Source organism: Trichoderma harzianum, assembly GCF_003025095.1.
Source record: "Trichoderma harzianum CBS 226.95 unplaced genomic scaffold M431scaffold_12, whole genome shotgun sequence".
Lineage (NCBI taxonomy): Eukaryota > Fungi > Ascomycota > Sordariomycetes > Hypocreales > Hypocreaceae > Trichoderma > Trichoderma harzianum.
The window spans coordinates 1,016,346-1,040,038 of NW_020209260.1; the positions used below are offsets into that span (position 1 = coordinate 1,016,346).

The following is a 23,693-nucleotide window of genomic DNA, read 5'->3' on the forward strand; positions in this document are numbered from 1 at the left end:
CCAGTTCCAGCATCTTTTTATAGTGCCTGATCCAATCCAATCCATTAGTGCCCTGGGGCTTCTTAGCGGGTCCCCCAGGTAGCCCTGAGGGTGGTAGGGCAGCTGGAGCCCTAGAGCGGCCCAGAAAGCCCCAACAGCCCCAACAGCCCCTGAACGAGCGACTCTCCGCACTGAACTGAACCCGGCCCGCCAATTGGCAGTGGAGTGGCGCAAGGGGCGGTGCGACGCCAGAGACTGGATGGAACCTGGAACCAGCGACCCCTGGCCAAGTTTCGCGCCTAAACGGGCGGCATCACGCCTTTGGAGGTCACTGCCAGATGATTGAATGCAAAAGTGCACGCTTTTCCCGCCACCTCAACAAAGTTCCAGTCTTTTTTTGTCTGGTCTGGTGTGTCTGAATCCAATCCTTTGTTTTCTTTCAAAAAGCTTCCCATTCCCTGCTCCCCAGCTGTTCTGTCGTTTCCATATCGTTCAAGTTGCCATCGTATCGCGCTGTTCATTTTTGGACTATACATCACTCGTTTTTTGTCACTTTTGGGCTGGCCCTGCTCCAAACATTCAACATTGGAAGTCTCTCGTTTTTCCCGCCTCGACTTACAGATTTGATCCCCCATTCGGCGATTTCGAAATATCCATCTAGTATTGGAAACCTCCACATTCGAACGCGCTCCGTTCTCGCAACTACTGCAACTAGATCCAGGACTAGGACCAGGACCAGGACCTAGCGAACTTCACCATCTATCTTCGGAATAGGTGCTGCCATTTAGCCAGGGGCCGGTCCAATCCATCCCGTTGCTGTTGGCACAAGTGATTCGTATAAGCAGCGCATCCAAAGCTCACGTGTTGCATTCGATTCTCGACTCATTTTGCCTACCTGGCTATTTTACTCATTCGCCGTTGCTGTTGCTGTCTCTTGTGACTGAGCATTGCGAATATCCTCAATTTTTTTTTTTGGACGCATTAGGTAGAATCAAGTTGTCAAATCCGACACGACGACGCCATGAACTTTACGCGCAAAATCGACCGCGCCATGCAGTGGGCTGGCGAAAAAATGGGCGCCGAGGCAAAGGCCACTCACACCGAAGAGTTCAAAGAGCTCGAGTCCGAGATGGACATTCGACACGAAGGTTTGTCTTGCCCTCGTTTCCAGCGACCCAATTGGCTTCCCTAACCACCTCACAGGCATGGAGCGTCTCCTCAAATCCATGAACATCTACACCAGGTGGCTCTCGCGCCATTGCGACGCCCTCGAGGACAGAAACCGCAGCATGCCGCTTGCTCACCTTGGCCGGACCATGTCTGCTCACGCGGCAGAGCTGCCGGATACCGAGTACAGTCGCCGTCTCGCCTCCATGGGCAATGCCAATGAGCAGCTTGCCGAGCTCCAAACCACATATCTGGACTGTGCCAATGCTACCTGGCAGACGCACATTGAGCAGAACCTGAGCATGATGAAGGAATATCAGGTAAGAGATTCGAGTTACCAGTCATGCTTTGGGCAAAGTTACTTACATCATCTCTCCAACAGGCCGCTCGCAAGAAGCTTGAAAGCCGCCGACTCGCCTACGATGCCACAATGGGCAAGATACAAAAGGCCAAGAAGGACGACGTTCGCCTTGAAGAAGAGCTGCGCGTCAACAAGACCAAATTTGACGACAGCACCGAAGACGTTTTCCAGCGCATGTCAGACATCAGAGAGGCCGAGCAGGACACAATCGGTGCCCTGACGTCGTTTCTCGATGCCGAGCTGGAATATCACGAACGAGCTGCCAATGAGCTGCGCCGCATCCGAAAGGCGTGGGCGGCTGGCGGTTCCGAGCCCAGCTATTCGCCTACACAGAGAGGAGGACCGGATCTGGACCGCCTCTACACCAACATGCCAGTCCGGTCTCAGTCTGTCCGGCACAGCGTCATCAACGAGGCATACGAGGGCGCTCCCCCACAGCCTGTTGCCAGACTCACTCGCACCATGACGTCGCGAGAGCCTCCTCCGCCTCCACCTCCCCCGGCATCAAGCAGACCCCCCATGCTGAGATCGGCCACCTTTGATTCCAGACAACCGCCCGTGATTCGCGCCAGGGCTGCATCGACTTCATTTTCTAGACAGCCGGCGCCCAGCGTCCCTGAAAGCAGAAGCGAAGACATCTTTGACGACAACTCCATCTACAGCGGGCATAACACCCCGAGCTGGGGGGAGCGCAGCGTCAGCCCGGCCACGAGCTACGGCAGCTTCAACGTGAACCAGATGCCGATAGAGTCCAAGAAAGCACCGCCTCCTCCTGTTAACCGAGCCAAGAAGCCTCCGCCTCCCCCTATCCCCAGAAAGATGTCCACCCCGGGATATTGAGGGCGGACTTAGCCATCATAAGCGATGCTCTTTTTTTTTTTTTTTTTGTCTTCATTCCGGACTTGGGATAACTGGCGTTGGTGTTTTTGCTCGAAGCAACCTTGTAACGAAATGAAATGACGGGAGTGAGGATTTTATTATTTTCTTGGCTTGATATGGGCTAGGATTCATTGGTAGCGTCATTGTTTGGAGATGCCCTCAAATTGGTTAGGAAAGCAGCATGAAAAAGAAGGAAAACCTAGACTGGGGTGATGATGCATTGCGTTTTGGTGTATATATACGCATTCACAGCCAAGGAGCGATGCACAGGCCAAGGTGTTGTTTGAGCATACAGAAATTGACAGCAATAAGAGTCGATTGCCATGAATATGTGCAGATTGCTCTGGTGAGATTTGTGTAGAGACTGGTGAATACATTTGAAGCTCTGGGCAGCTGAGCGTACAGTATGAATAAGATAGTGCACACCGTATTGCACGTGCTGCAGCCTGCTTAAGCTGTATCTCTAATCTGTAGCTTCGTGATAGTTATTGAACCTTTTGCTATTCACAATTCACGAGCCACATCCCCGTTTGGGCATCACACGTCTGTCCAGAGAGGAGGCCCCTTTTCTCTTTTCTTTTCTGATACTATTGCGCATACTCTATTCGCCTCCTCACCAAAATGGCGACTGAAGACGAGAGATACCGGCAGTCGAGCCAGTTCCGCCTCTGGTCCTTTTCGCCAACCAGCCTGCGAGAGCTTCGCGTCAAGACAAACGACCTCGCCAAGCAGCAAATCTCGCCGCGATTCGCAGCAGACGCCCAGCCCGAGTTCCTGACGCCCGCCGAGGAGACAATGCTCGTCCAGTTCTTCACCACGGAGCTGATCCGCGCCGCCCAGTTCTGCGAGCTCCCGACCGAGATTCGATCCACGGCTGCCGTCTTCTTTCGCAGATTCTACATTACAAACTCCGTCATGACGTACCCTCCCACGGAGCTGCTCAAGACGTCGCTGTTTTTCGGGTGCAAGGCGGAGGGATACTACATTAGGCTGGCTAAGCTGGCCGAGATGTTTCCCAATACGACGAGCGAGCAGATTCTGGCGGGCGAGTTCTTGCTCTGCCAGGGCATTCGGTTTGCGTTTGACGTGCGGCATCCGTTTAGGGCGCTGGAGGGAGCTATATTGGAGCTGAGGAAGCGTCTCCCAGAGGAAGAGGGCAGGGTGGCTAAAGCCCACGCGATGGCTCGAGACATTCTCAAATTCAGCCCCTTGCTTACCGACGCCTACTTCCACTACACGCCAAGTCAAATCATGATGGCGGCTCTTTTGATGGTGGACAAGGAGCTGGTTGACCTGCTGATTCCTGTGGCTCCGCCTGGAGACGATGGCCAGCATGAGGCGTCACATGCGGAAATGCGAGAAAAGATTTTCAAGACGATTGAGAGCTGCCGCTCCATGCTGGAAAAGGAACCTCCACAAAGAATGAAGGACCACTGGGAAACGGTAAGCGCTGATCTGGGTACCCTTCTTTTGTAACCATCGCAGCAATCTAACAAATAAAACAGCCCGAACTCGTCAAGTCTATGAAGCCCCTTCGGAAGAAGCTACAAAAGTGCAGAGATACCGACAGAGCAGATCTAGTAGCGCTCCAGCGAGCAAGGCGCGAACAAGCCACAACAAAAGTCAAGAAGCCGACACCACAGAGCGACGGAGCTGTCTTTGGAGATGCCGTCGAAGCAAGAGACCCGAAGCGGAGAAAGTTGGAGGCTGCCAACGATCTGTTTGGTCCGGCGCTATGAGCACCATGAGACTGGATATCTACGATATGCAATACTTGCGACACTGCCAAGAGTGCCTTTTGCATCAAAGCGAGGTTGCTCCCGATTCCTAGCACGCTGTTCGAAACAGAAAAGAAAGAGGAAAATGGTGGAGAGCTACCCAGGCCATAATCACGCTTGGCAATGATGGGTAGCATCTCTCCCCCAAAAATGTGATTTATGCAACTCTAATGAGGATGGTGTCCTTGTTAGTGCGCAACGTTCCACTTTGTCGGAGGGTTGAGATGCACCCCAGATGCGTTGTCAAAGCTGGAGCCGCACGACGGAAAGCTGGCAGTGTTGACACGGAAAATGGAATCCTGGCGTACCATCCGTGACGCCGCGTTAGCCTGCAGCTCAGCATGCAGCTTGAGTTATCAGATGGGTAACAAACTGGTCAACCTTTCGGACCATCAATGCGAGCCAACCCAGATCTGGTCTCAGCACCGCAAGACTGACTGCCATGGCGTGTCTTTGTGCTGGCATCGTGGTGTAATGATCGTATAAGTAATCAACAGCTCTTTGGAATTCGGGCCTTTCTCTTGCAAGCTTGAATCTAACCCGAGCTTGATATCTTGGGAGCTTAGGTTGCGTCATGAATCACCAATCCCGCTTGCTCGAGCTATTAGAACAATCAGGTGGAGGGCGAGGGGAGTGTTGAAGAGGGTAGAGAGTAATATTCCGACACTTTCGGAGGATTAACGGCACACGCCACACAACGCGTCTGTACGAGCGGCAATTCGCTCTTGGCAGATTTATCTCACTTCATCGGATCATAATTGTTGGGCATACGGCCATATTGATGGAGCGAATCTATACGAGACGGGCGCTCGGCGGTCCAAGCGGCACAGCCTGGATTGCTAATTGACCGCTTTTGTGGATGGAGGACAAAGTGAACTGCAAGTTAGAGAAGCTTACAAAGAGACGGTCAGTAATAGAAACTCTCAATCCAGGGCGTCGGTGCCAGCCGTGATCCCCGGAAGTGTGGCGTCTGGAGGTGCATGGAAATGTTGGGTTTCCACTTAGCTCTCTAGCTGCTAATGGTAAGCTTGAGCCGAGGAATCCGTGGGGAAAAAGAAGACTGGAAGGCGTGGCAGGTATCGAATAGATTGTTCGGCAGGCAAGTTTGTCCGCCAGTGGGAGTTGAGCTCGGCATTGCGTGGTTGTGAGAAGAGTGCATGTATGTTTTGAGTCTTGAAGGATTTCGTACGATGATACATGCCAGATAGGTACTGTAAGCAGCATTGACTGTTTGACAAAGTCTTTTACAACATGTTACAGGCCCAACCAAGAATAGATCTTCGCTGGCTAGCATTTCCAAGCCATCACCGAGGTGCTTCAGACTAGGGGAGTCTCGGCAATTCGCGCTTGGAGAAAGGCAATCTTTTCTCCATGGACGAAGTGTGGATTTGTGGGGATCGTTTTGCCGAAACAAGAAGGTGAAGAAGAAAGGGTTTTCTGGATGGGGGAAATGCAGGGCTGGTCGTTTTTGTTTTGAATAATATTTTGGAGTTGTTTTTGAATGAATGTTTGTACGAGTTGCTGTATTTGAAAAGCGACTTATACGAGGGCTCTGTACGAGTACTTGATTTGATAGGAGTTGCAGGGAGTATGGGAAGGGATACGGAGTGGTATTGAGGCCTAGAACGGGTAAACAATTGTCGAAAGGTTGCATTCCGTTAATAAGTCTACTAGAAAGTCTTGGTGGGCAAGGGGCGATAAACAGTGATGGATTATACTCGTATGCTTTGTTCTATGCTTGTTTGGACGCTTAATTCAACGCTAGACAGGGCTAGCTTTTAGCTTGAGAGTGTGCAAAGAGTCGTGGCCATCTCGTCGAGCTTCCCGTCTGGCGGGATCGGTGGGCGGAATCGTCGCATCCGAAGACCGCTTGGGCGCCGGCATATGGTTCCATTTTCCATTTTCGATGTTTGGACACCTTGTCGGATGATGCGAGATGGAGGGGGCCGGATATCTGGGCGGATAGAGTTGAGCGATGATGTTGCCCATCAGGGGACACGAACGAACTATGATGAAAGGCCTACGACTACATGGGGAAGAGAGAGCGGAGGTGGAGATGGTTTTGGGGCGGACAGTTCCGCTTGTTTTTCCTTTAGTGGTGATTTCTTGAGTCTTTTGGATCTGGGTTGACGATGTAACTCTGGCGTGGTGTTATTGGGTTACTTTCACTGACCGATGGGAGGAGCGCGTACATTTCCTCGCTCATAGCAGGTAAGCATACCGTAACAATGTGCTTTCCAACACGCCAGAACAAAGTTCAAAATCAATGCGTAGTCTCTAGAAACTGCCCCAAAGAGTTGATGCTTGTCAGCACCACATGGTGCCATCCATCTAGGCCCTTCGAATAGACTCCGCTTTGGTGCACTGCTCTCCACGGGCCCAAATAGGCAAGTTGTTTGAAACGGCAGCTGTGAAAGACTTCATGGACTCTTGGCAACACCGCCTCCGAAGATGTGATTCGCCTCACTTGAATGTCGCTTATGGGCGTTGTTGAGGATACACGTGATGGGCTATGAGAGGAGGGAGCATGATTTTGGCGCCGTCTTACTGGATTTGTTTTTTTGCTGGGGGCTTGTTTAGGCAAGAGTAGAGTTCCTTGCTTGTGAGAGTGACGGGATTTAGTTGCTTGGCTTTTTAGTGTATGTTGTTATGATTTGATTTGAGGAAAAGGTATAGAGACTATGACGATGACTACATGTACATGTAGACAGTTGACGTGGAAGAGAGACTCTAAGAATTGGCGGTGTTGAAAGCTTGACGCTTGCCTCCGCCTGATGGCCTCTGGAGATCGTCACGGGCTACCCGGTTGCGGTATGGTTCGGCCGGCCTCCAGAACGGCAGCGGGAGCCGGAGTGCTGAGATAGGGCCGATTGAGCTGCTGGGCCTGTCCTGGTAAACTCGTGCTTTGTACCTGGATACGGGTCGAGGCCTGGATGTCAGGCTCTCCTGCTTGCGAATGGTCAGAGCTGAGCAGGACGGCTAGGACTAATGCAACTAAGCTTATTGAGAATGTTAAGTAAGGTGTGATTCTGTCTTGCTAGCTTGCTGCCTAAGGGGGGAAAGGCCATGAAGTGATGGGGATGGATGAATCGGAATGAAGTGATGGATGTTTGTGTCCATCGAGTGGGTTCAGTTGACAAGTTCCGGAAACTGGTTGAGAGAGAGAGAGACAAAGACTCTTAGACCTGGGTGAATATAAGGAGACGACGATGCCTCTTTGCAACCAGACTTTCTTCCCCAGCTCTCTCTCCTCAGTGTTTGACAACTCTCTCTTCCCATCAACATGTTGCTGGTCTCCGTTCTCACCACCATTGCGGCCGTTGGCGGCGTCAATGCCGCCTCGTCGTTTGCTTCCTCGCAAGACGGCCGCTACCAGTTCACTGCCGTCCAGGCTCCCGTCCTGGGCGCCGGTAACCCTGGCATCCAAGACTGGCAGCTCTTCATCAAGGAGAAGTCCGGACGCAAGCAGACCGTCAAGGGCTTCGGCGCCGCCATCACCGATGCCACCGTCGCCGCCTTCAACAAGCTCAACGCAAACTCTCGCACGCAGCTGTTCAACGACTTGATGACCTCTTCGGGCCTCAACTTCAACCTGCTGCGTCACACCGTCGCCAGCTCGGATCTCTCTGCTGATCCGGCCTACACCTACGACGATGCCGGCGGCAAGGTTGATACTGGCCTCAACAGCTTCGGCCTGGGTGATCGTGGTAACGCCATGATCAGCATGCTGGCCAACTTCCGCAGGCTGCAGCCCCAGCTGACCATTGTTGGCTCTCCCTGGTCTGCTCCTGGTTGGATGAAGGTCAAGGGCCAGCTGATTGGTGGCGGCACCGGCAACAACAAGCTCAACCACGCATACGAGAACGCTTACGCCCAGTACTTTGTCAAGTACCTCCAGGCGTACGAGGCTGGTGGTGCTCACATTGACGCCATTACTCTGCAGAACGAGCCCCTGAACAACAAGGACGACATGCCGACCATGCAGATCGAGGCGGCTGAGTCTGGTGCTCTGATCCGCGACAAGGTTGGCCCTGCTCTGCGCAATGCCGGCCTCAACACCCAGATCTGGGCTTGGGACCACAACCAGGGTGAGTTTTTGTTGAATCCCTTCATATACTGACTTAAGCTTGACTGACACGCGTTGCTCTTTAGATGTGTACTCTTACCCCCAGACTGTCATGAACACGGCCAGCCAGTACGTCCAGGCCGCTGCTTGGCACTGCTACGCCGGCAACGCCCCTGAGAACTGGACTCCTCTGACCCAGTTCCACAACGAGTTCCCCGGCAAGGAGCAGTACATGACCGAGTGCTGGACCTCCGTCCTCTCCGGCGGCACCGACTGGGTCCACAGCTCCAGCTTCGCCCTGTTCCCCCTCCAGAACTGGGCCAACGGCATCATCGCCTGGACTCTGGGTACCTTCACCGGCGGCGGCCCTGCCCTGTCCGGCGGCGGCAACTGCCACAGCTGCACTGGTCTTGTTACTGTTAGCTCTGATGGTAGCGGGTACAAGAAGGAGATTGACTACTACATGCTGGGCCAGTTCTCGCGCTACATTCCCAAGGGCGCTGTTGTTGTTGATGGTACTGGTAGCTGGCTGTTTGATCCTAACACTGGTGTTGAGTCTGTTGCTACTGTTAACCCTGATGGCACCCGCACGGTCGTCATTCAGAACCGGTACAACAATGATATTTGGGTTCGCTTGGCTACGGAGTCGGAGAGCCAGACTTGGAACGCTCGTGTCCCTGCCCGGGCTGTGACTACTTGGATTCTGCCCAAGGCTTAAGAAGATTGAGAGAAAATAGCATGTGATGAAATGATGAATGTGAAATGAAGATGGGGTGGGAGTGGTGGAAGCACTGTATATATCTACCTAGCTTCGTCTTGTATATAGACAACTTGAGTACATGTGACTGTCTAAATGAATATACATGTATAAATGGTATTCTTTCAAAGTCCAAACATTGCAATTGCCTATATAATTGGATGCTTATATCCTGTTAGTGCTGCGATCTCTATATCATGTACATTACTTCAATTCATATGTAAAAGGAAGCTTGCGTCTGGTGTAAGCCACCTGGTGTGTTTTGCACGTAGACATTTGTCTGAACGCCCTCTCTTAGTAACGTACATGTACAGTATCTTTATTCGTTGTCGAGTATTCTATCTACCTCTCATCACGAATCACTTATATCATACACGCATCTAAGCCTTTGGAAAGAACCGATTCTCCGGCCTCGGCAGACCAAAGTGCTCACGCAGAGTGCTTCCCGTGTACTCCGTCCTGAAGATGCCACGACGCTGCAGCTCCGGCACCAGCTTCTCCACAACATCGTCGAGTCCCTGCGGCAAAAAGGGGAAGCAAACGGTGAAACCATCAGACGCCTCCTCCTTGAGCCACTTCTCCCACTCGTCTGCGATGCTCTCCACCGTTCCTACAAAGCCAAAGCCGGCGTATCCTCCGAAACGCTGCGCAAGCTGTCTCACGGTCAGACCTTCTTCCCTTGCGAGCCTCAAGACGCCCTCTCGGCTCGTCTTGCTGGCATTTGTCTCTGGTAAATCGGTGGGCAGAGGGCCGTCTGGGTCGAATTGCGAGGCGTCTGCACCGAGAGCGATTGACAAGCTTGCGATGGAGCTCTCGTAGTTGACGAGGCTGTCGAGCTTGAGCCGCTTCTCCTTGGCCTCCTGAATGGTGTCGCCAACAATCACCAGGGCTGCTGGGAGGATGTTGATGTGCTCCTTCTTTCTGCCAGCGGCAACGGCTCGTCCCTTGATATCGGCGTAAAGGGCCTTGGCGCTGTCAATGTTTCCGGGTGAGCAAAAGACTACTTCGGCTGTTTCTCCAGCCAGCTGTCGTCCTGGATCTGATTGTCCGGCTTGCACAATGACGGGCCAGCCCTGGACGGGTCGGGCAATGTTCAAGGGTCCCTTGACCTTGAGCTCGTCTCCCTCGTGGTTGAGAGTGTGCATCTTCTCGGGGTCCAGGAAGATGCCCGTCTCCTGGTTCCGGATAAAGGCGTCATCTGCAAAGCTATCCCACAGGCCCGTCACGACATCGTAAAACTCTCTAGCACGCTTATACCGATCTGAGTGGTCCATGTGCTCGTCTCTGCCAAAGTTCTTTGCGCTATCCGGATTGGCCGTCGTCACAATGTTCCAAGCTGCACGACCACCGCTGAGATGGTCCAAAGAAGCAAAGCGCCGAGCGATGTGGTAGGGCTCATCGTATGTTGTAGACGCAGTAGCGGCTAGGCCAATCTTTTCTGTTACTTGGGACAGAGCTGAGAGTAGTGTAAAGGGCTCAAATGATGTGACAGTCTGACTGCGTCTGAGGGCTTCTATGGGCATGTTGAGGACCGCCAGGTGGTCGGCCATGAAGAAAGCATCGAACTTGGCTGCCTCCAGCTTTTGGATAAAGGACTTGAGATGGGTCAAGTTGAAGTTGGCATCGGCATATGATCCAGGGTAACGCCAGGCTCCGGTGTGAAGACTGACGGGCCGCATAAACGCGGTAAGATGGAGTTGTTTGGGGTTCGACATTGTGAAATTACTTGTACAGTTATGAGCAGATGTAACGGTCTACCAATACTATCTTGAGAGCTTTTTCACTTTGTTACAGGCGACTACGGTTATATATGAAAATATGAGGGACATGTGGGCATTATCGATGATCTGGTAGGATTCATGTGTAAGCAGGTGAGTGTGCTTGGCGCTTGAAATCACGACATCGACGAGATGCGGGGGTGCGGATCAACCGGCTTATCAGCGACTTCCGGGTCTGGTATAAGCAAGAAGGTTGTATTATCGAGCAAGCGAATGCGAGCAGCCGGGTATGAGAATGTTGTCAAGATGATTCATGTTCTCCTCTGCTGCTACGGATGTGGAAGGTGGAAGCAAACGGGGACTATTTGGGTTCTGCCAGACATTGATGCCTTGCATTGCACGAGAAACTCTGTGGGGTTGAAGATTAAGCATCTCTCAGAGAACGAATAGTTAAGGATATCCTAGTATCACAGATAAACGAAGGGCATCTCGATAGATGAAACAGTTGACATGTGCTATCATCTTCGTGGCGCCAGTGTCAAATCGCCGCCGTGGAGTGGGGAGTTGGTTTCGGAGATATTTTGGATTGATAAGCAGCATGGGTTACGACGATTGGTGATGGCACGAGTTTGGAGATCTCGACTCCTACAGGCTTGTATCTTGTAAGCAGAGGATATGCTATAAGTGGAAACTACTCTGTATCTGCATACGTATGGTGTGACTGTAATAGCCCGATCAGAGTTCATCTTTGCAGGATTTGGCTTCTCTTGCAGATAGCTTCGGGAGGATCCGAGTGGGAGCGGCGAAATCGCTCTTTTAGACCCCGATATCTCGGCATAGATCACTTAGCGCATAGTAAGCAGCTCGATTGTGTCAAAGGATTCTTAGGGATTTCCTGATCAAGTAACGTCTTGCTTGGCATTATCACGATCAACCGTAGTTTGCAAGAACATTTTCAGTGTACTTTTTTCTTTCTTTTCAATAGTAAAGCAGCGCCAATTGCTGGAATGAATCTCTTATATAGAGCCTAGATGACATCTCCAATCTCTTTGCCACAGCCTCAGGTGTTGACTGGTGCATGTTCCGGGTATCTGGTGCCAGCGGTCTCAAAGCCCGTGACAAGATTGGTCAGAGTCTCAATCTCCTCCTTGGTAAACTCAACAACCCTTGCATTCTCTTCTACACGCGGGACCGTCGAAGAACCGGGAATCGGAATCACAAGAGGCAGCTCCGGGTTGTTGGACATGTTCCTCACCCAGTTGATGGCCACCTGCGCAGGAGTGCACGACTTTTGGTTGGCAAACTGCTCGACTTGTTCAACCAGCTTGAGGTTGTGCTCGAGCTGCTCCTGTTGGAAGCGAGGGAAAGAAGCAACTGCTCCAAGCTTCTTGACGTCCTCCACGTTTTTATACCCGCCGGTGAGCAGCTACATTATTTCGTCAGCTTATAGTAGATCATGGTCGGTTATTATGCTACTTACACCCTTTCCAATCGGTGAATATGCAATGATGGGAATATCATGCTTTTTGCAAGCAGCGGCAATCCCGTTGTTCAAGACGTCGGGCGAAAACATGCTGAGCTCAATTTCGGCGGCAGCAATCTTGGTTACCGCCGCAGCTTCATTGATAGTGTCGACACCACACTCGGAGAGTGCAATAGCACTAATCTTGCCGGTATCGATATACTCCTTCTGGATCACTCCAAAAGTAACAGAGAGGGGATACTCCGGGTCTCGTCTGGCGCAGTTGAAGGCGTCGACTTTCTTGACGCCGCCAATCTGCTCCAGAATGTTATCGAGCGACCGGCGAATACCTTCGGGCGATCCATCAGGCTTGCGGGCCTTGAAATCAATACCGCCCTTCATCACCAAGACAACCTTTTCAGCATCTTCGGGGTACTTTGTAAAGTAGGCCTTGATGATGGTCATGGAGTTGTACTCGGGAGTTCCATAAAACTCGCCGCCGTTCCACATGGTGAGACCGTTGTCGACGGCTGCTTTCATGACGGCGATTGCATCTTCCAAAGGAGGAGGATCCTGGCGCCATGTCAGGCCTTGGGCGTCTGGTTAGCTATTGGAGACGATGAAAGCGGCGGCCATTTGATGTGTAGGTATATATACTCACCCATGAGGCCAAAGCCAATAGGACCAATTTCTTTGCCGAGATACTGAACCATGGTGTTTGAGTATGCGATGATCTAAGAGAAGCCGATTGTTGTTGCTGTTCTGTTGCTGTTGCGAGTATTGAATTGCAGTGATTCAAGACAGATTTTGCAACGGATCCCCACGACTCTTATATCTTTGATCGGCCTCCTGTCTGCTGTTAGTGTAGTTCCTCCACGGAGACGTCTACCGGAGTTTACTTTTATCGGTACGCCAGCTAACCCCGAGGCCCGTGAGTTGAGATGAGTCGATGATGCTTCGAGTTACGCAAGGGAGAATAATTGTGCTAGCTAATATACGACAGCCTGGCTACTCCCTTTCCCACAGCAAAATCTGCTATCGCCTCGTTAACCCCGCCCGCATTTCCCCACCATCCACGGCATTATCCTCGACATAGGCTATGACTATAAAGTACTTGTGCGTACTTTTTCAAGCCCTATTCTCGGAGCTGGAATGCGAAACTCCGGTAGACGCCATGGAAGGTTTCACATGGCGGGCTTTGCTGGTTGATTTGCTCGGCATTTGCCTCCTAATCGTTGATTACTCGACGCAGTCCGGAACGCTAACCTTGTTGGGATCTTGACTAATTCTGACAATTCCGCTTCATAAATTCCGTTCGATGGATACAGGTTCTGAGGTATAGAAGAGACATGTGTCCGTCTTTCACTCAGACACGGGACGCTTTGTCGCTCTTAGACGCCGTTGCGCATCGGACTACTGTTTGCATATATACGGACTGCATCGAGTCATCATGCATTTATATGTGTTTGGGCAAACAATAGCCAATCAGGTAAGCAAGCTGCTTACTCGTGGAGCCAAGCTCCTTTCCCCTTTCGTCTACTGAGATGAAGACACTCCTCTGTCCATCTGTATTGCCACTGGTCTGTTGCGTCTCTTTCAACCTTTCAAACACAGGTATTCTCGGTAATAGATACGCATTCACAAAGGAGGATGAATGCCACTAGAAGCGGCGCGAGTATTCTCAATGTGGCCTGCATCTACCCTGCAGCTATGTAGGTTGTAGTAAAAACCTTGCGTTTGTGAGTTCAATATCAAGAGCTTTTAGTATACCAGTAAAAGTCACCACTTTACGCTCCTTTAATGGCTACTGCACACGGCTTTGCAGGATACATGAGCATGGCGCGTAGACAGATGCTTCCATTGGTCAAGTTATGTCTTAACTCTTAAGTCCACATCCCACAACTATGCGGTAGATCACATGCCGTCTCCCTCAATCCATCCAAGAGATTATTATCGAAGGGATTGTTTATAGTTCCTTAAGCAACACCCAATCAATTATGTAAACGTCATTTTACCTCTTTTCCTCTTGTTCAATCATCGGCCAATCGTCGGTCGGATTCTCTGACGATGTTGTCTCAGCAATCTCTGCCAAGGACAAAGCATTTGCTGAGACCCTCAGGTTGAACAAGACGTTTTGTTTGTACCATTCACTGACTGTTCATTTATACAACTGGGTGATATTAGGTGATCCAAGGGCACCTGAATAGATTAGCGGTAATCAGTTTGCTCACCCACAAGTAGCCATCGACAACTATAAGTACATGTATCAGTACCTCCTTCTACAATTCCATCTTGTTGCGAGCTCTCCAATCCAGTACCAAAGCACAGCCAACCATTTGGTGAATTCTTTTTTCTCTAGACCATCGTTTACTTTATATATCACCAGTTGGTGAGTTACACCACTTATAATATTGCTACTCCAAACTGCATATATGCTATATGGTATCTTTCAGTTCTCTCATTGACCACGACGAGAAGCATAACGCCAGGCAATGGATATCGAAAGCGTCAAAAACTTTGACTGCTCTATCATATGCGATACAAAAGATGAACAAAAAAAGCTCCTGAAAACGCTACAGGTTATGAAAAAGCTAAAGTGGTTTGAAGGATACGAAATTCGGGAGGAGAAAGAAGAAAGGATTGATATGACCTTTACCAAGTTGGACGATACGCAGACACGACTAAAAGAGTACACATCGCTTCATGGTTTTCTTATCAACCGTGGATTCCTAAAGAACTCTTCGGGACAATATATCAAGTCGCTAGAATGAGATGAGCCAGGATGGAATGCCCAAGCGATAACAACAACCGTGATGGTTTTGGTATTGATGCTCATGATGATGTTTCATCATTAGCTCGCGGGAACATTTTAGTTTAGAGCAGACAGCCTTCTTCTAACTACCTATGTTTGGAACACAAATGCAATGCTGCACCTTTTCATATGAATGCTTCAAGGACGAAGCGCTTGCTGAGACACCCAGGTCCAAGAAGACATTTTCTTTGTGCTGTTCAATACGTGATCCCCGACAAACACGCGCAATTCCTCCTATTGACTCTAGACTAATTAGATTTTGCTCTGGTTTGCCCATGTGCGCTCAACAGCCTTCATGTCGTGGTACAATCGAGAAGCTTCCAGTTCTGTTTTGTTACCCATTCTTCTTCTTTGTACCATATTCAAGCTTTGATTGGCTTTCTTTGATGCAGATGCGAATGTCAAGGCCAAGGAGCCGCCGGAGATCAAAACTGTCGGTCATTCACTGAACATCCTTTGACAAAACTGGGCGGCTGCAGCCGATCAAATCCTGTTCACTTGTGAAGTGGGCATCCAATAAGTATAAAACCCGGTCTCTGTCTCTCTCAATTGCTTCGTTTTCCAATTTCTTCAATCCAATACTAAAAGCACGGGGGGGAAACAAATGAAACTTCGTAAGTGCATTTATCGCTAGAATTTTTTTTATATGATTTATTGCCATCTTGAAGACGTTCTGACCTGAAGAAGTAATACGCCAGATCTTGGGGTCTCTACACCCCAGCCCATTTAGCTGTGACATTTACTGCGAGATAGAGGACGAATTAAAGAAGATTCTCAATGAGCTGAAAAGATTTAAAGGATATAAATTTCGGGAGGGCAAAAAAGAAGAGGGCGAGAACGAATGGATTGGCGCGACTTTCACTGGGTCACACGAAGAGGATGCGACTTGGAAAGACTTGAACGGTGGGAAGATGGTGCCGCCACAGTGCATGGATCTTCACAAATTTCTTGCCAAGCATCAATTTGTGATGAGTACTTCGGCTACGGGTTCACTAACATATAAAAGGTCAGCCGACCGTTTCAGCGATTCGAGCTGCATGATCCTCTGCGGCACAAAAGATAAACGAACAGAACTCGTGATATATCTGGAGCGCTCTGAAAAACCATACATAATTACAAATCTGACAGGTCAACGTGTTCAAGTGGATTTTATAAATATGGAAGGGCCTGAGACAGAGCCGCCACTGTATACGTTTCTTTGCGATGTTCTTCGCATGCTTAGATTTGAGCCGCGCTTTTCGCACCCCTACCCACGGGAATTTACATGTATACAGTCAGGAAGCAGCTGGACGGAAAAACGGATACGCGTCACCATGTCTTGATCACACTAATGCTTTAAATTAGAGCCATTACCATGGCATATCTAGATCAAAATCACAAATACAATACCCCCGTTCATATCAATGTTTCGCATATTTACGCTGATGTAAGATGTAGCAACACGCTGGCGCCCTCGTCCAACTGCGCGGAAACTTGGTCACCAACGACACCTAAGCTCTTATTGTTCCAGATATCCTGCACGTTGAACTGTCCAGAGAGTCCCAAATCTTGCCACGTTGCGGTGACTGTCTGAACTCCGCTGGTTTGCGTCCCGAAGCCGCCCTGGCCGTTATCCGGACCAAGATTTACAAGGACAACGACGGCTTCGCCAGATGGAGATGGACCGGCAATCCACGCCTGGAGTTGTGTCGCATCTTGGCCTCCTGATCCGGGATTGCGAGGCTGCATGGGATATTGAGCTGTGAAAGCCGCGACCTGCAGTGCTTGGGCATTGGTAAGAAGATTTGTTCCGAGATCATCCAATTGAGTCATATCATTGCCGGTAATGAGGTTGGCACCGGCTCCAATCCAGTGCGTCATGACGGTGGTACGCTGTCCATCGCTAAGTCCAGAAATGCTCTCTGGGCTGCCCACTGCCAAGTTATCCATATCTGGGTAAATGTTTAACTCGTCAAAGAATTGTAGACCAGCAATAATCCACTGGCGATAGTTGTCAATGGCGCGCTGTACAGTACCCCAGCTTACCAGGGTACTTGATCCAGAGTTGTTAAGATCCTGGTCAGTCCGCATAGAGTCGGCGTTGCTGTTCCAAATGTCAAAGTAGGTTTGAGTGCGGTCCAGCTTCCAGGAGATGTCCAAGCGCATCTGTCTGCCGCTGTTCTTGATGGCGTTGTGCCAGGCAATGACAGAGCCGCTCTGGTCGGCTGGCAGACTCTGACCGTTGTCGGGAGAGCCTGGCGTGACAAAATCCAGCTTGACAAAGTCAACACCCCTTTGAGACGCTGTTAGTATTTCTTCGTAATCATTGTTTTTGCTTCAGACGGAATGAATATACCATGATGCAAATTGGTCAACTACAGAGTTGTGCCAGTCTTGTGTCTCCGGCCGCGTATAGTCGAAAATGCAGCGGAGCAAGCCCTCATTTCCCGTGCACACTTCGCCGATGGTGGTTTCGGTTCCCAAGATTGTCTTATTCGCATCACTGATGAAGGCACCCGGAACGACGTAGACTCCCATTTTGAGGCCCTGGCTGTGCAGTGAACTAGCCAAGGAGGGAATGTCGAAAATAGAGTCATCATAGATTAGTCTACCGTTGTCGTCGCCGTGGTCACCCACTGACCAGCCGGAATCCAAGCTACAGGTGTCATATTGGCCTTTAAAAGAACCTGACGCCAACACACTGCATTGAGTCAAAACGTGTGATTGGTCGAACTGGAAATCAGGAGCCGTGTTGGGATTTGCCTGCAGAGCAAAAGAATTCCAGCCTCTCGCTGGGCCCTGGAAGCCATTTGGAGTCTGGGCAAAGCTGATGACTTTGAGCGGCGTTGCAGCGGGAGCAGTTGGAGCTGCTGTGACGCCGGCGATGCCGAGTCCAAGATAGATGAGCTCAAGACGAGGCATGACTGACTTGATGGCCGGAGAATGAAGAGGAACCTGTGGCTATCATGATGGGATACAGCAAGTCTATATATATATTTGCTAATATCCACAACAATACGCGTCTACCTCTTCCCGGCGGGTTAATGACAATGGAAAGTCTTTCGGGATATTGCCAAGGCGTTCATTTCCTCCTGATGATCATATGAGATGCTACAACCCTCAAACTTGTTGCCGCTCAACCGCCAGTTGCTTCAATTGCGCGGTCCACGTAATATTGCCCAGCTTTTGTAAGCCCTGTCTCAACACGAATTCAGGCCGTCTCCCCGCAGGTAACCCCCGAGAGTGTTTCCGGTCCAATCCAGACAGACGGATCGACATAGTTCTTCCAGTTGCGGCAATGCCAATATCCTGGTAATGGGGCGGCTCTTCCACCTCGTGGGCGTTCTTTGACGGACGCTTTGCAAATCGTGGCTAGTCGCGAACGCAGCCCATGCAAATGCGGAGTACCCCATATTACAGAGACGGAGAAATGTGATGATATAAAGGGAATTCCATCGTATTAATCCATTTGCGCGGATTCTTTTTCCGGTCACAGCTTCATCAAGATGACGACATTGCTGGGGCATTTTCTCTTTTGGTTCGCATCTTGGCGGAAGAATTAGTTTCAGCTTCCTGTAACGCTATAGCGGCATTTTTCACTACTTCATGAGGATCCAGCCTCGCGAAACTTGGCACCTTGGCCGACGTATAATTTCTTCTCTCTCGGCACTTAGACTATCTTGTTCTGAAGTACGGAAATGTATTTATCCGACAAACTGTGTGAAAAAATACCTTGATTCTATGTCTTTGTAATACCCTAGCAACCGCATCACGTAACTGTGACTGTCTGTTTCTGTTTCGCTTTTGTCTGGATTCGATCTCTCACGACTTCAATTGTTCCTTAGCTTCCCCGCATAAATATCCCACGATCCGACCGGACTTGTTTAATGAAGCATTAAGCAGAGGCCTATTTTTTTCCGTTTGTCTAAGGTTCTAGCATGGGTTTTGAATCGTGGGCGTTTAGCCGTCATCTCGCAGGTGATAGTTTCGCGAATCTGCCTCCCGATGACAAACAATCATGACCAAACAACCACAGTCACCACTACTGCCACAGAAGCTGTCTCTCTGAGCTACTCTTTGACAATAGGCTATTGAGCATTGCGACGGCGCCGGCTGTGATGAGGCATATCAAAAGCATGCCCTCGCAGTTAGACGCAAAAACGCAAAAACGCGTACGTTAACTGATCATGCAAAAACGATTTACACAAGCGAACTCATCACGGGATTCAGGCTCAAGCAGCCATCTCTATCAAGTTGCGGTGGAAAGCAACGAGGTCAATGTTCAGGCAATCTTTTCCCGAACTCAGACCTCTCAAACGTCGGCACAAAGGGACTTGCTAATGCAACCACAGCCACCTCTCAGGAGTATTGCGTGAAATACCCGCGTGATTGATACAAATACCGACAGAGGCCGTCAATACTGTGACAAGCAGGGCAAAGTGTGGATTACGCAGAGAGGTACCTATCTGTCGCAACAATGAGCCAGCAACTCAACGCAGAGTCTAGCTGAAGGTGGAATGGTGCTGTATGAGCTTAATTGACCTCACAGAACTCCGAATGGTAGCAAAGAGTGTCTCAGGCCCCTCACTTCATACGTATAATTGTATTGGATGCTTTCTAATCTTATAATCTACAGGTTAGATGCGGAAATGCGCTAATCATAGCTCTCTATATCCGAACTGTGATCCTATCCAATACTGCGAGTCTTGTAATGTCTCAGAAGAATAAACAGAGATGAAGAACTTGGTCCTTGTTAATAACATATGATCACGGGGCCATATACAGGTAGCTAAATGATTAGTAAAGAAATGTCACCTGTAGGTAAACATCTTACTCATTGCGTTTTGTGATCATTTTGCGGACTTCCCTGGATTGACTGAGCGTAATGGAAAGAAAGATCTTGCGAATCGAAGTAATAGGAAGAGTTTTGTGCCAAAGAGCCTTTTCCGTTTTTGGAGAATAACAACTAGAAACACGATGATTAAAGATCACAGCTGAATGGTTTATATTTCCTTATTCGATCGCGCTGATCATGAAACGGAAGTGTTTGTAAGTCATAAGTAGGAAGCATGGCCTGGTTGCTCTACTCCCTCGAAGGATACAACTAGGTAGGTCTAAAAAAGAGAAAGGAGGGGAATAATTAGAACAGCCAATTCTTTATCATAACTTCGCCCCGATGATCTACGGCTATAGCCGGGATTTAGTTTGTCGGAAATATATTCACGTCGATCATCCGTTCTCGGGATGTCGGTCGGACTCAAGCGGACTCATTTCGGATCGCATCGCCTCACTTGAGATACATCCCGCATTGGTAAGCGGAAGTTTTCTTGAAGGCAGCTCGGTCCTTTGACACGCATTCACTGAGTCTGGAGCCTTGGCAGTTTTATGACCAATGTAACAGTTAACCTACATTATTACACACGGCCGAATATGATTAAGGAGCAGATGTAAGAGGACCAAAGGAAGCTCAAGCATGTCGTGCTATGGCTTCAGCAAAGAGTGACGACTGGATATCTCTACAATGGCTCCACGACTTTTCTTTCATCTGATCTTTACTCGCCGCTTGGGTAATCGATTGAAAGAATTTCCTTGAACATAATGTTGCATTTGTGCGGGTCGTGCATGAAGAGCGAGTTTAAAGCGAGTTAAGAGCGAGCTGACCCCTGCAAAGATTCGGTGGCTTATTGCCTTATACGGGATATAATTACGAGGCTTGGATACCTGTGTAGCCTTCCAAGTTTTTAATTCCGATTCCCATGACCAACCACTTCTAATCGAAAATACATTTGGGTTTGTTATGGCGGACGAATCATTGAGCAAAAATAGAAGTCCGAGAATTTATCTGCGCCATCATCACTGACCTTGGTTTTAAGCGCAGGAATATGAGGAAAGAAAGTCACCAATATTGTTCATGAATCATAAACTTCTGTTGTGGCCCTTATCTAGCAATGGTGCCTGTTATTCTATCATTTGATAGTGGTTTTCAATGAAAGCTTATAATCATAAATACATATATTTTGACATAAAATTATGACTCTTAGCTTCTGGGTAGCTGTTGAAACTGGTCAAATAAGGAAATATTCGCGACGCTTTAAGGTTGAGATCGGAGATTGGAGACCATTCACCCTATTTTCCCTTGAGCTCAGCAATTCATCGCATCCAATCCCTTTGTATTCCCATATCTCCGTAACAACACCCCCCTGTAAACACCAGATGAAGTCTTTCACTCAAATCCTTCTTATGACCGTTGTTCTCGGGTTTGAAAGGGTTCTTACGCGATGATTAACATATGATGACTGATGCTAAGTGATACGGACGGCTCCAAGCATGGTTACCTTGTGGATGGAGGTGACTGGGACTGTGTGTAACCCTTCGGAACTACGGGAACTTCGATTATTGGTTCAGAACAGCCTTTCGAAACGAGTATGCCCTTTTTGACAGCGATGCTTGTGAACCGGGTGAAGCGAGAGTTACATGAAATGCTACGAACATCTTGTATGGTAGACATTATGTATATAAGCTCTCCGGTATATCTTCAAGAATTCTTAATTGCAGCTCATGCGTTCATTCATATCACACCTCGTCCATGCCATTACGCCTCTATAATCTAGTCCGCAGAAATATTTCTCAGTTCCAAATATGATTAGCAAAACGGCAAGTCTTTACCAACTGCTGATAAGAAGAAGAAAATACTCTAACATAAGGAATAATCAGGTTATTCACCACGAAACGCCGGTATTGATAGTTGGCGGAGGCCCTGCTGGCTTGATTGTGGCCCTCCAACTCGCTCGTCATGATATAAACTGCATGCTAGTTGAGCGCAACCTGGATACCACGAAATGGCCGAAAATGGATCTCACCAACTGCCGTAGCATGGAACTATTTCGCCGAATCGGAATATCTGAAGGATTGCGAGAGATTGGTGAGCTTCTCCAACTATCAACCAGCAGCGTTATAAATCCTTACCGATCCCAGGTGTCCCACCACAATACTCGTTTGATGTGCTTTTCAGCACCGGTTATTCACAAGGCGAAGAAGAGATAGCCAGATGGGTGAGTTGAGAGTTAAGAACTCGGGGGGATACAAGGGACGATGCTTGAACTAATTCGGTCCGATCGTGTAGAAGCTCGATTCTGTCGATGCTTGGTGGCAGCGTATTAAATCTCAGAACGATGGGTCCCTTCCCCGAGAGCCCTACCAGCGCTGTTCCCAAGCTGTCTTGGAGGCATGGCTCAAGCCCCGAATTCAAGCTGAGGAGCTCATTGATGGCCATTTCGGTCTCAAGTTTGAGTCCCTCACAGAGACGGACGAGGGAGTGGAATCTCAACTCACAGATGTTGTCACCGGCGAACAACACATTATCCGGAGCAAATACGTTGTGGGATGTGATGGAGCTGGTAGTCGTGTCCGCAAATCGATTGGGATCAATCTACTCGGTGGGCCTGTGTAAGTTACGGAAGTCCTTCATGCCTTGCTCCCAGCTCTTCTTATTGATGGCCTTTAAAAAATACAGCCCAGCTGCAATGATGTTAATCCATTTCAAATCACGAGATCTCTCAAGGATGCAGAAGCATGGCCAATTTTGGCACATTTCGTTCGCGTCCGGCGCTTTCATCATTGCTCAAGATGAGGTCGACACTTGGACTCTACACACCAAGATTCCAATCGATACTGATTGGGAGAAGATGGATCCCGAAGAGACCATCTACAATGCGCTTGGAGGTCCATTAGGGCCATTCTCAATCAAGATTGACGAAATTCTAGTCAAAAGCAGCTGGCGACCGAATATTTGCATCGCAGAGAGCTACACATCTCCAGGCGGACGCGTCTTCCTCGCGGGTGATTCGGCGCATCAGAATATTCCTACGGGAGGATATGGAATGAACACTGCCGTTGGTGACAGCTTCGATATCGGCTGGAAACTTGCGGCTACTTTGAAACAGTACGGCGGTAAAGACCTCTTGAAATCGTATGAGTTGGAACGGCTGCCCATTGCATTGCGGAATATTAACGAATCAGGCACCTTTTGGAAAGTTTGGGCTACTATCTGGTCCCGGGTTGCCGAAATAAGAACTGATACTCTTCTATCTAAACCCGAAGAATTAAAAGCCATCAAAGCCGATACAGCTGAGTTCTTTAAAACCAATGATGCTGAAAATAAAAGTCATGGCATCGAGCTTGGCTACCGATACAACGCATCACCGATTGTCGTTCCAGATACAGAGGCTACGGAACCGGAATGGAACATTTTGCATTACATCCCGTCAACCTGGCCAGGAGCCAGAGCGCCACACGTCTTCCTCTCCGATGGGGAGACAAGCGTGTTTGACTTGTTTGGGCAGAACTACACGATTGTCGACTTTTCCGAAGAGGGTAAATGGGCAAAGCCATTTACTGAGGCTTCGAAGCGCCTTGGAATTCCCGTCAAAGCTGTTCATTTACCGCAAGAGAAGCACGTGCACAAAATCTGGGAGCGGACCGCAGTCCTGATCCGGCCTGACGATCATGTCGCATGGAGATCCCCCCTGGATGAAGCGACATTTGACGGAGATGTGGATGGTATCTTGAAGATTGCGGTAGGCCAGGCATCAAACACAGAGGCTGGAGTTCTAAATAAAGAGCGAGTGTTGGCTGAGGTTCGGGAGAAGGGGTTTGCAGGCACAGTCGGAAATGTCAACCAAGACAAGGTAGCAATGAAGGCTGCGTTTCAGGTTTGAGAAGAGGAGGAATAACTA

At 49.3% G+C, this 23,693-nt stretch overlaps 8 protein-coding genes across 8 annotated transcripts; 4 read left to right on the top strand and 4 right to left on the bottom strand.

The window, feature by feature from the left end:
* Positions 1 to 807: 807 nt before the first annotated feature.
* M431DRAFT_241702 (hypothetical protein) lies at positions 808 to 2,457 on the top strand. The gene is made up of 3 exons (XM_024913719.1): positions 808 to 1,127; positions 1,183 to 1,466; positions 1,529 to 2,457. Exons 1-3 carry the CDS (start codon positions 1,001 to 1,003, stop codon positions 2,345 to 2,347), a joined length of 1,230 nt encoding a protein of 409 aa, XP_024771068.1. The 5' UTR covers positions 808 to 1,000; the 3' UTR covers positions 2,348 to 2,457.
* Positions 2,458 to 3,007: 550 nt separating this feature from the next.
* Positions 3,008 to 4,125, top strand: M431DRAFT_498640 (hypothetical protein; the record flags this gene model as incomplete). The annotated part of the gene is made up of 2 exons (XM_024917714.1): positions 3,008 to 3,829; positions 3,892 to 4,125. 2 exons carry the CDS (start codon positions 3,008 to 3,010, stop codon positions 4,123 to 4,125), a joined length of 1,056 nt encoding a protein of 351 aa, XP_024771069.1.
* Positions 4,126 to 4,912: 787 nt separating this feature from the next.
* Positions 4,913 to 5,933, bottom strand: M431DRAFT_241694 (hypothetical protein). Its single transcript, XM_024913718.1, has one exon. It carries the CDS (start codon positions 5,816 to 5,818, stop codon positions 5,174 to 5,176), a length of 645 nt encoding a protein of 214 aa, XP_024771070.1. The 5' UTR covers positions 5,819 to 5,933; the 3' UTR covers positions 4,913 to 5,173.
* A 1,514-nt stretch (positions 5,934 to 7,447) lies between these two features.
* Positions 7,448 to 8,948, top strand: M431DRAFT_485240 (glycoside hydrolase family 30 protein; the record flags this gene model as incomplete). Its single annotated transcript, XM_024916270.1, has 2 exons — positions 7,448 to 8,252; positions 8,317 to 8,948. 2 exons carry the CDS (start codon positions 7,448 to 7,450, stop codon positions 8,946 to 8,948), a joined length of 1,437 nt encoding a protein of 478 aa, XP_024771071.1.
* Positions 8,949 to 9,244: 296 nt separating this feature from the next.
* Positions 9,245 to 10,742, bottom strand: M431DRAFT_511488 (hypothetical protein). Its single transcript, XM_024919662.1, has one exon. It carries the CDS (start codon positions 10,700 to 10,702, stop codon positions 9,368 to 9,370), a length of 1,335 nt encoding a protein of 444 aa, XP_024771072.1. The 5' UTR covers positions 10,703 to 10,742; the 3' UTR covers positions 9,245 to 9,367.
* Positions 10,743 to 11,765: 1,023 nt separating this feature from the next.
* Positions 11,766 to 12,880, bottom strand: M431DRAFT_498643 (hypothetical protein; the record flags this gene model as incomplete). Its single annotated transcript, XM_024917715.1, has 3 exons — positions 11,766 to 12,131; positions 12,186 to 12,757; positions 12,829 to 12,880. The coding sequence occupies 3 exons, from the start codon at positions 12,878 to 12,880 to the stop codon at positions 11,766 to 11,768; spliced, it is 990 nt and encodes a 329-aa protein (XP_024771073.1).
* A 3,515-nt stretch (positions 12,881 to 16,395) lies between these two features.
* Positions 16,396 to 17,880, bottom strand: M431DRAFT_93168 (glycoside hydrolase family 27 protein; the record flags this gene model as incomplete). Its single annotated transcript, XM_024924445.1, has 2 exons — positions 16,396 to 17,251; positions 17,315 to 17,880. The coding sequence occupies 2 exons, from the start codon at positions 17,878 to 17,880 to the stop codon at positions 16,396 to 16,398; spliced, it is 1,422 nt and encodes a 473-aa protein (XP_024771074.1).
* Positions 17,881 to 21,807: 3,927 nt separating this feature from the next.
* M431DRAFT_19406 (hypothetical protein) lies at positions 21,808 to 23,675 on the top strand (the record flags this gene model as incomplete). Its single annotated transcript, XM_024913235.1, has 4 exons — positions 21,808 to 21,880; positions 21,934 to 22,010; positions 22,082 to 22,404; positions 22,472 to 23,675. The coding sequence occupies 4 exons, from the start codon at positions 21,808 to 21,810 to the stop codon at positions 23,673 to 23,675; spliced, it is 1,677 nt and encodes a 558-aa protein (XP_024771075.1).
* Positions 23,676 to 23,693: the final 18 nt, after the last annotated feature.

Bases quoted from the DNA above. Each gene is read 5' to 3' on its own strand.
- M431DRAFT_241702 (XM_024913719.1), top strand. From the start codon at position 1,001: ATGAACTTTACGCGCAAAATCGACCGCGCCATGCAGTGGGCTGGCGAA. The intron at 1,128-1,182 runs GTTTGTCTTGCC...ACCACCTCACAG, and splicing joins GATGGACATTCGACACGAAG to GCATGGAGCGTCTCCTCAAA. The intron at 1,467-1,528 runs GTAAGAGATTCG...TCTCTCCAACAG, and splicing joins GCATGATGAAGGAATATCAG to GCCGCTCGCAAGAAGCTTGA.
- M431DRAFT_241694 (XM_024913718.1), bottom strand. From the start codon at position 5,818: ATGCAACCTTTCGACAATTGTTTACCCGTTCTAGGCCTCAATACCACT.
- M431DRAFT_511488 (XM_024919662.1), bottom strand. From the start codon at position 10,702: ATGTCGAACCCCAAACAACTCCATCTTACCGCGTTTATGCGGCCCGTC.